General features: G+C 40.7%; 1 protein-coding gene across 1 annotated transcript; it reads right to left on the bottom strand.

Moving 5' to 3' along the window:
* Positions 1-1,825: 1,825 nt before the first annotated feature.
* LOC100830778 (WD repeat-containing protein 26 homolog) lies at positions 1,826-8,276 on the bottom strand. Its single transcript, XM_003578554.4, has 5 exons — positions 8,083-8,276; positions 5,649-6,532; positions 4,926-5,027; positions 3,340-3,969; positions 1,826-2,347 (listed from the first exon to the last, which is right to left on the bottom strand). Exons 2-5 carry the CDS (start codon positions 6,438-6,440, stop codon positions 2,084-2,086), a joined length of 1,788 nt encoding a protein of 595 aa, XP_003578602.1. The 5' UTR covers positions 6,441-6,532; positions 8,083-8,276; the 3' UTR covers positions 1,826-2,083.
* Between the last annotated feature and the right edge of the window lie 2,745 nt (positions 8,277-11,021).

Raw genomic sequence — 11,021 nt, 5'->3', positions numbered from 1 at the left:
AAAAACCTTCGGTTGGAAACCGGAGGATTAGGCTATGTGGCTGAACGTTGTACTTTAGATAATTTATTTATATTATTTTTTTACAGTAATTCTCTCGAGAAATCATAGTCTACGGTGCTACTGCTGTCTATTTGCATTTGGATCGAGGGAATTTGAAACGATTCATGGGGGATGCCAGTTTGCGAACATTTTTTTTAATACTGCATAAAAGTTTTGGTTTATACAAATTGATTCTCTAATTGTTTCGAAAATTTATTAGGTACTACCTCCGTTCCTAAATTCTTGTTACTGTTTTAGTATAAATTTGAACTAAAACAGCGACAAGAATTTAGGAACAGAGGGAGTAACTGCCATACAACACAACAGTTACATAGTCCGGTCCATTTTGTTTATGTATTAGTATAGATTCTTATGCAAATCCAAATCGATTATTTTGGAGCGGAGGGAGTATAACTTTTACTTTAGATTTTTTTTCAAGTTGACAAACATACAAAACATAAAACAAAAACATTTTTTTCAAGAATATAGATTTATTTAAAAAACACAAACAAAGGGAAATGACATGAAGTAAGTAGGAAAATAGAAAGAAATGATAGAAAATAAGGAGGAATATTAAAGTTGAATAATCAGGAAATTGGAAATAAAAAATATAAATTTGAATATTTTTGGGAATAATTTTTTGAAAAAGAATTGAAAGATAAAGCATATGCGAGCTAGTACTTCTATTTTTGTAATAGTTTCATCTCTTGACGAGAAACTTCTAAGAGAGATTTTTTTATTATGGTATTTGTAAAACATTTATCTATCTTCTCTTACCGGTACCCATTTGGCTTCCTTTTTATGGTTGCTCGGTTTTTCCTGATGTTCAAACTTACTTTCCCCAAACATTCTAAATTTGCCTTACCTATATTAAAGTGTCCGTTCATTTTATCTGCTTCTGTTGATAAACAAAAACATATCATTCCCTTTGAAGTTCGCTGTTGTCTTGCCATAATTATTTCACCACCCTGGTTATCTTTTTTTAATTCATTTTTATTACTTTGTCAAACAGATACCTTTTCTACTTTAATTTATGAATAAAGACAAACACACCGTAATAAGAAGAAAAAAATTGTACTCCAGGTTGTTCAAGGAGGATTGCATCTCATGAAAAGAATAGGCCATCCGAGCTAAGGTGAGTAAGTTTATGTATCTCCGGAGCGTGGTTTTGACTTTGACGACTACTCCCGGACGAAGAAGTAAATTATATTGTATATATGAATATATGTTTGATGTAAGAGGATTATTGGACGGATTCAGATAGTGGCAATGGAAGATTACGGAGCTGGACGCTGGGCTCCTGGTACTTTTCAGGTTAGATATCCACTTTTGCAACCATGTGAATGATTTTTATTTTTTTTGATAACGAAACTTGTGAATGATTTGAATGAAGCCTTTAAGCCGGAGGAAGATGGCTTCAAGATCAAAATACTTTCCTGGAAGGTGATGGCCCAGACTGCACCTTCCTTTGGCGTTCTGATTTGTGCCAAAAAAAATTATTTCTCCTGGAAAAGGGATACAAGCATGATCCCGCATATTTATCATTTCTAGGCCAATCTCCAAATATGAACTCAAATTTTGAGCAAATATTTGAACTAGTAAATCCCCAGTGGTCGGACATAAGCGGGATCCGCCTGCATCCCTATGCAGGATTCACACCTTTTCTGTGTTTGAAAGATGTACTAGGGTTACACAGTTCCAAATTTATCTTCCTTCCATTAGACATAGAATTTAGGAAACCAGTGGAAATATGAGCCACATTCTTCGTGCAATCATCACAAACGTAGAGCAGATGAAGCTAGTCTAAATGCAACATAATATCAGAATTTGTATCCAGCTTGAATTGAGAAATAAATGTGACAAGTGATGATGGAACAAGGGAGATGGTGCATAAAACCAAGTAGGTTTTCACCCCCCCACACCTGTGCTGCAGCTTTGTTTTAAACTATGTCGTTCTCCCTGGAGGAAGGAAAGCAAAGCAAAGGAAAAGGGGGATTTACAAATGCTGGTCATCCATTGCATGAGGCTACCAAGGAAGCCATGATCATTTGATGTGGCTCCCGTTGCACTGGTGAACGAAACCGTTGCCGTTGGCGCTGCCATTCATGCAAGTCCCGTTACTGCTGCTGCCGACGTCCTTTCGTTTCATGCTGGCCTTCTTCAGCCCCCATATACGAATGGTATGATCGTCGCTTGCAGACGCAAGCATATGTGGGTTTGTAGGGTTCCAGCTTACACAGTTGACCGCGCCGGAGTGGCCAGACAGAGTCTCAATAACATCCCCGGTGGCTCTGTGCCATATATAGACCTGACAAATGAAGAAATTTTTCAAAACACTGAGCTGTCAAATCAAACCAACCACTGGATAGTTGTTTTCCATGACATTAATGAGACCTAACAAATTTTCACGGAAACACTATTTATCAAATCGGTAGCAGTGTGTTTTCACACATTGGTGGTTTCACTATGCCAGCTTATGTAGCCCAGCTCTTAACTATATACACTGGATCATTTCCCCTTATGATTAGATGACTTCATTTCTCCCTTCACATTTTACTGCTGCATGTAAGGTATATGGATTATTTCACCCTTCATTTCATTTCATGACATCCATCTAAGTACCAATTTTTCCGTAAAAATATCGGGTTGGAAGAAACAAATGATTCAAACACAATAAAATATCTGCTTTGGAAGAAACAAATTATTCAAACACAATAATGCACATTCAAATTAAATTTTAAGCACTATCCCACGAAAGTACACCATTAGAAATGTGACATATGCAGAAATTAATAGACCGCAAACCAAATATTCTGAACAAAAGCTGGAGGACATACCTAGACAAATCATTGCGCATAAAAGATCTAGGGAATAAATCTAGATGTTAAGTATCATACTCCCTCCGATCCTAAATTGTTGTCGAAATATTACATGTATCTAGACGCTTTTTAAGAATAGATACATCCATATTTGGGCAAATTTGAGTCAAGAATTTAGGATCAGAGGGAGTATCTCATATGCAAGATCGCAACAACACAAGAGACATTACGGGTGTTGTAAATCTTGTCATGTTTTGTTAGATACAGTAAGAAATATTCGATGTGTTGAGCATTGTTCAAATATAGTAGTCTCTAGGTTATCCAGTAAATTTGACTTGCAAGACAGAAACTATAATTCTGCTACAGGGTCAAGAACAGCAGCCAGAATTCATCATGGCCTTTGAATCTCCCACAGAAAATTAATAGGACATAAGCGCAAGGACAACATAAGTTAGGTGCATCCACAGTCAATACATCATACCTTCGAATCTTCACTTCCACTGGCAATAAAGGACTGCTCAGATCCACCAAAGCATGACCTTATCACAAATCGGCTCCGTTTATGACCAGTGTACCGTTTACATCGAATGGGGTCATTCCTTATGTTCCACAAATGAATCTCCTCAGTCATAAGATTTACAAGCAAGAAATCACCATCTGCCGAAAGAGAAAACGAAGTGATTGTATTATCCTCTTCAATCAGCCTCTCCTGTTTTGTGTCCCTATTGAATAAAAGAATTGTGCAGTCTCTATTCATGCTTATTATAAGTTTGCCGTCTTTTGCTACAGCAAAATCAAGTGTTTTTGATGATCTCTGCCCTTTCCAACAATCTGCTTCTTTACCATCTAAATCCCACAAGCAAAGGCTTTGATCAGATAGACCAGACAATATTTGCTTTCCATCCGGAAACCAACCACATGACATCAAACCAAGGCCAGGCTTTTCATAAACATGAATACATTCACCAGATTCAACATCCCAGCGCCGGATGGCTTCTTCCATTCCACATGTGAGAAGCTGGCTATCATCAGGGCTCCATGCAACCATCATCACTGGTTTCTCATGACCAGTCAATATGTGCTTCAGCAATAGTTCTCCATCTTCATCGACCTAGCAAACGAATACTCACATTACTGCAAGCAAGGAGAAGATTGATTTGTGTTGCACCAACTATCAAGATGATAGCGAAAATGTAAACTTCACCATCACTATCAGTAACAAACACGTGTGAGCGCTCTCAAGTACACAACAGAATAAAGATAGGTTCCTGGAACAAGTATGAAGAGGTAAATTGAAAATCGGATTCACATTTATTGGAAGTACTTGTAGTTAGTCCTATGTAGACCAAGCCATGCTCGGGAGGTAACCGCTAATATGTAAATTTGTGTTCCTTCAGGTAGCTTACGTGGACCCTCAGCCTACATGCCTACACGCCAGTAATCAAAGTGTCACGTGGGCACGTCATTACGTTAACGCTGATTTGGTTCAAACAGGACCTAAGGGGGCTCACTTATATGCTTTTGGGACCAAAATATGCACTTTCGTACTATTAGGACTTGTGGTGCATTTTACACTACTGGAATCTCAACGGATTCAAGTGTGGACGAACAATATGCTCAAAATTTGTCTACAAGTAAGTTTTAAAAAATTTAGACAAAGAGCAAAATTAAGTCCATGACCAATAATAAAATAATCAGAACACTTTTAAGATAAGCCAACCACACCTCACATGCATAAATCCAACTGAGAAAAATATTCATGCTCTCGCTAAACTGATCTAACCTATTTGCTGCTGAAGCCAACACAGTACAGATCTTAGATAGGCTCCGACGAAACTAAGAAACAAAATGATAATCATCTCTGTCTTCAATTTACATTTGAAAAATAAGAAAATATTCCAGATCGTGAATTTTTGAACAGAAATTAACAGCAGTTGAAAAAAAAAGCATGAACAAGGTCATGCAATTTGATGTTTTCACATGAGGCGTAAAACGGGAAAGTGAGGGACAAGTCACTGACTGCTAAAAACCTCCATGAAAAATGTCAAAAGTTAAAAGCATAGTTACCTTCCATATGATGGCAGATTTATCATTTGATGCCGAGGCCAAATACTTCCCATTGTTTGAAAATTGGAGAAACCATACTTCGTCATGGTGTGCACACAAAACCTGCAGCAAGATATTTTACATGTTGATAAGTACAACTGATAAGATATGCAGCTAGCAATGTGTCATCATTCAACGCGAAACATTGATTTAATAGTTTAAGTTACTACATCTGGGCATTTACTGCTTTACTTAGGAATGGGAGGTACTACTGTTAAGGAGAGGATGAGCTGAGCCTTCGTGAACAGATAAATTGCACTCAGCTCACATCTATCTTTTTTATCATCAGGATCAGGAAAATACTTCCTCTGTACTAACAACCTGATGTGTTCCCTTTCCAACCTTATATAGTGCAAAAATATTCAAGACGGCAGGGAGAGGGGAAGGATGCTGAAGTTTATATGTTGTAAAAGCTGAATCCCACCTTATGTTTCAAACGCGCACACAGAGTACTGAGACAAGTTTTGAATAATATTCAAGTGGTGAATCAAGATGGTACATCAGTATTTAAACAAACAGCTGAACAATGGGCCTAACAATGTTGCTTATATGGTAACACTACTGCTTACATGGCTGCTTAAGCAGTCAAGGCAACTGGCAAGTATGCAACATTGATTTGAACTGTATTGAAAAACCATGCAACAAATGCAAGCACTACAATGGAGCATCAGCGTGAGTTCTTACCTGCAGTGTTCGAGATGGTATCTGATCCCTTCCACAGTGATGATCAATGTAAAGTGACAAGCCATCAATAGAATTATGGAGATAACAAGCTTCACGTTGTACAGTAAGTGCCTGTTCAACTAAATTCTCTAACCTCCTCTCGGGTACCATAACGGTAGGGGGGAGCACCTTTTGCAATTCCTCTAGGAGCTTAAGGCGTGAGTTAGAAGATTCAATTCCAAGCTTTGAAAAACCAAGCAAGACATTTTGCGGAGAAGAAATTATGGTACTTGACATTTCGTGAACTCTTTTTCTGTTAACACCAAGGGGGGAGATTTCACTTCGCAACGTCTTTATAGCACCCATGAGGTTGTCATTTCTCAAAAGTTCAAAGAATTTCTGCTCCAATAACAAAAAGGCAGCTGATTTCACAATGCTTTCATCCAGAAGGCCAAGTTTATTCAAGGTAGATACTGCATTGTCCCAATTCCCATCAAGCACCTGCTTTCTGAAAAGATTCACTGATGGGGAATGCAATGTTATACCTGATTCTTCCTCAAGAACAGCCCCACTTTTTTCATAACCAAGAGTGTAGAGAGCTTTTGTGATTATCCTCACAAATTCATCCCTCTTAATAACACCTTTAGAACCAACCATCACTTCTTTCCCCTGGGAAGTCAAAGGTCTAGCCATTGTACCTCCCAAAGGATTAGTGGATTTCGAATAACAGAAACTATCTGACAAATTTGCTGACTCTACTGAGGATGCTTTTGCGCGTTTTGAGGGTGGTTCATCGTCTTCAAAACCTCCCATGAAATTCCAAAGTCAGCCCATATATATTTTACGGCTGGAGAGATAATGTTGGCAAGCTCTGGTAAATTGCCCCCAAAGAACTCAGTAGGTTACTGCAGGATAAATAGCGTATTGAAAAGTCAGGAATGAACTGTCAACTGTAGACGATCATTTTACAACTTGCATACATACCCACAAGGAATATTTCATAGAAGAAAGAAACAGAAATGATGCCCGTAATGCAAGGAAGACACTGCAGTGAGACAATATTACCAATCAATCAATTAATCTAACAGGGCAACATCACGCATGGATACAAGCATCTGCCTATGTGACATACATATGAACAAATGTGAATCACAATTCTTAGCACTAAATCTCAGGAGTGCAGGGCATAGGTTGAAGTGCTCCCGGCTATATAAAGGTGCAAGTTGAACATAGTGCACAACCAACAAATAGCCCCAGGGGTCTGATCACATCACACTCAAGTACTGTGTTTATTAAGCATCGCATAGTATCCTAAAGATAGAAACATTTGTTTGCTACTGGTCAAAGGGCACAATGGATCTTTGAGTTACAACTTACGACTCACAAACCTATGTTTATTAATCCTGTTTTAAAAAGCTAATAGCTATATAGTTCATTTCAAGCTTGAACTGTGGTATCTTAATTGCCACCATACAAGAAACAAAACAAACCAGGATGAATGTGGGACCGGCATACGCAAAGACAAGTCATAGCAGGACTAGCTTCTGGCAAGCTACCATGAACTCAAAACAGTTGCAGAACGTGGCTCATCAGTTATCATAATGGCATCAGAATTTTTTCTGTACCAAACAGAAATTAGTAAACCACGCGATACCTTACTCCACAACGAGACACTGGTTTCAGATAACATGCTCCACAATGAGACTGATGACAGGAAGTATGAGAAATAACCACTCCTACGTTGGAACCCTGCCCTTGTTGGGTACTTAACCTGACTCCATGATAGTTCATGGCTCGTATCAGTCCAGCTAAAACACAAGTTGCAAATGACCTCCATTACAAGCAAAAAATGATGCCTATCACAAATAAATAAATAAATAAAAACTAGCAACAACTGACATACCAAAAGGGCCACCACAGGGGTAACCAAACGCAGTAACTACGATCCAATTCTGCAATCTCCGCTATAGAAGCGCCCCTAAATCACAGTCTCCCCACCCGCTCGCAAACTGAGCACGCAGCATCGCGCCCGGAACCGATCATCTACAAATCCGTTCGTTATTGGGCGAGTGGCATCTCGCACCTACGAGCCGCCGCTAGGCCAAGTGGGGTGGGGGGGAAGGGGACTGGCGATCGGAAGGGCCGGACCTCCGCCGATCCCCGCCGATTCGAGCGTTTACCCGCCAAATCCGCGCGGAAACGCGGGGGAATCGCCCGTCCCGGATGCGCGGATTGGACCAGGAGGGTGAGGGAGCGGCGAGAGGGCAGATGAATGGTGGGGGGACGACATATCCGCCGCACCCGTACCTGCGCTCTGCGTTCGGGAGGAGGAGGTTACGGAGCAACCGCAACGGCAACGGCAACGAGCACGGATTTTTTATTTTTTTTACAGCGGGCGGCGGGGGATGGGCGCAGATCGAGACGGGGGGAGGTGAGGGAGGAGCCGGTGGCCTACCTAGCCGCCGCGCCCGCGCCGGAGGGGGTGGGTGCCGGTCGCCGTGCCGTGCCGTGCCGCGCCGCCAATCGCCGGGAGAGCAGGGTGATGCGTAGCGTGGGGAGAGAGAGAGAGGGAGGAGGGAGGGGATCGGTGGGTAGAGGCGAGAAGCGTGACAGAGAGTTTCCCTTCCCGTCCGGTGTGCCGTGTGCGTGTGGGGAGTCGGTAGCCTTCTTTCGGGGCATCTGGTAGAATTATCCATCCCGCGCCGCTGACGGGGTGGGGCCCGGGGCTCAGCCACGTACGCACGATGTGGTGCTCTGTTGTTTACTTTTTTTACCGAGAGTTTGCCGCTGTAAACAAACGAATTTTTTTATGACGCCTGCTTAGAGTATCCCAATCAGTTTTCCTAAAACTGGTCTTTTTTTTGTCTTGGATCTTTTAGTTTTTTAATTTATTTATTCTTCCTTTTGTTTTATCTTTCTTCTTTATTATTTCCTTTAATTATTTATACTTTGTTTTTTTTTGTCTCTTGATTTCTCTTGTTTTCATTATCCCTTGTTTTTATATACAACTCTAATTTTAAAAATGCATTTTTGTTTTCTTTTTTCTCTTTTGGTTCGTTTAATTTTTAATTTTTTGTCACGCGTGATTTTCTTTGTTTTCATTCTGCAAAAATGTGATATGCGTTTGAAATGGACGTCCAAGCTATTACGTATATATAACAATCGATACAAAAATCAATCGAGTCATATGTTCCTTTACCCAAAAAAAGTATATCTATTTTTTATGTTCAATCGCGGATCCCATAGAATTTCTACTATAAATTAGATAGGCAGCTAAGCTAATCTAGTTCCAGGTGCAATTTTTAGAATCGCCCATAATTAAATTTCATGTGCAACTCTTAGAGTCACGCACAAAATTTATGTGCAATTAGAATCGTGGATTAAATTTCACGTGCAATTTTTAAAATCGCGCACAAAACTTCACGTGCAATTTTTAGAATCGTGCAAAAAAATTCACGAGCAATTAGAATTGAGCAAAATTGCATGTGCAATTTTTAGAATCAGGCATAAAATTTCACGTGCAATTTTTAAAATCACTCATAAAGTTTCACATGCAATTTTTAAAATTTGGTAATCCGAAACCTGACCTCCATTAATGAATTTAACAAAAAAAAGACTAGGATAAATCTTCCTCTGCGTCCTCTTGTTTTGCGGGTAATCCTCCTCTTGTTTTCCTTTTGCGGGTAATCCTCCTCTCTTTTTTCTTTTTTGACACGTCGAGTAATCCTCCTCTTATTGTTGTTATGATTGTTGGATGGATGGGTCCCGGATGTGAGGATGGATATAGCCGTACGGGACAGTGCAGGCTTTGAGTAGCTCGTAACCAGACTCGTTGACGGGGCGCTCAAGCCCAGCTCTGCCCACTCTTTTGTCCATGACCGCCTTCTGCTCCGCCCTTTTTACATAGTAGCTCAATCTCCCCGTATCCCTTCTTCCTCTTCAACTACTTCTTCTTGTTCAACTTGGTTTTCTCCAGTCTCGTTGCGTCGGCTAAACCAGCACCCATAGACCAACTTGATCATGAGGTCGTTGTAGTTGAGCCGGATCTTGCCGCGAAGGCTTAGATGGCGTCGTGGGAGGAGAGCGTGGTGGACCATAAGCGGGAGAGGCAACGGCATACTAGTGGAAGTCCTTGGGCGGCAGCCGCACAAAGATCTCCTCCAAAACAAGCTACGGAAGATCAACCCTGTACCACCAACTAGCTTTTCGATCTATCGATGGTACAATACGTGCAGATGATCGAGATCCCTAGCTCTTGTATATATAGATCGAGTTATCTATAACAAGGTCAACGTACGTGACTGGATCTGGAACCATCGACATATATAGCTAGCTAGTTTGCCTCATACAAACTCTTCCCAGGCGATCGACGATACGTACACGTGCACAACTAAAAAAACGATTAGGCAAGAATTCATAAAGTGCGTGTATCCAATCCACTATGCACACAACTCCATGTACACCCGCACACACCTTGCATCTGCACCTTGTCGCCGTGTACGTTCGTACGTTGTTTGGAAAAACATATATGTCACGCCAATCGTCTTCTGTCATCGTCGATGTGCAGTGTATCCGTAGATTCTGACCGGAAACACCTACGCGCGCACCATACGGCTATGTTTGTACTATTATCTCTGTTACCCAAGAAGACGTTTGGTACTGGTTTCAAGACACAACAATCAAAGGAAAACTGAAGAAGTTATATTACGAGAAAATTAGGCATGCACTAGTTGTACGTGGTCTTTTGCCACCTTATCCTCTCAGTGATGATAGGTGCATCAAGCTGGTCAACGAGTATAAGGATCGCACATCAAAAGCCAAGTTCTTGACAAGTATTGATTTGATGAAAGTGACAAAACTGACCAATATGTATTGGAGTCACTTTTTGGATTTCCTAAGCGAAGAAAAGTGTTTAGTAATAGAAGATTGGGAAACATCCTTAAGTGCATCGTCCGGGACCACCTCCTACAGGCGTGGAGTCACCTTTGATGGCTCTCTGGTGTATAAGGGAGAATGCGATCCTTCATTTGTTGATAATGAACATGATAAAACTAAAAGTAGAGATGCCTTATGCACCGCCATATGGTAAGTTCTAATGAGATTTTGTCAAGCATTGTTGTGAAGGACTATCCATGTGGTATTTCTATTAAAACTGCAAAGAATTCTGGGCGGGGACCCTAACACTCATTCTTGAGGACTTTTGCACACCTATGCTACTTTGGAACCACACTCACTAGAAGGTAACCCAAAATTTTAGAGCCTCTTTGATTCATAGGATTGGAAAAGTAAAGGAATAGGAAACATGTAGGATTGCAATGGGCCAGTTCTTTTCGGCTTCCTGGACCGGCTTCTCTGAGAAGCAGCCCTCACCTAGCTTCTTGGAGAAGCCCCCAC

This window comes from Brachypodium distachyon, chromosome 4 (genome assembly GCF_000005505.3).
Source record: "Brachypodium distachyon strain Bd21 chromosome 4, Brachypodium_distachyon_v3.0, whole genome shotgun sequence".
NCBI classification, from domain to species: domain Eukaryota; kingdom Viridiplantae; phylum Streptophyta; class Magnoliopsida; order Poales; family Poaceae; genus Brachypodium; species Brachypodium distachyon.
The sequence above is the reverse complement of the archived record's forward strand: the minus strand, read 5'-3'. Positions and strand labels throughout refer to the sequence as shown.

Coding starts and splice junctions, on each gene's coding strand:
- LOC100830778 (XM_003578554.4), bottom strand. CDS start 6,440: ATGGGAGGTTTTGAAGACGATGAACCACCCTCAAAACGCGCAAAAGCA. Junction 5,028..5,648: donor TACCATCTCGAACACTGCAG/GTAAGAACTCAC, acceptor ATCTTGCTGCAG/GTTTTGTGTGCACACCATGA. Junction 2,348..3,339: donor GTGGAAGTGAAGATTCGAAG/GTATGATGTATT, acceptor TTCATTTGTCAG/GTCTATATATGGCACAGAGC.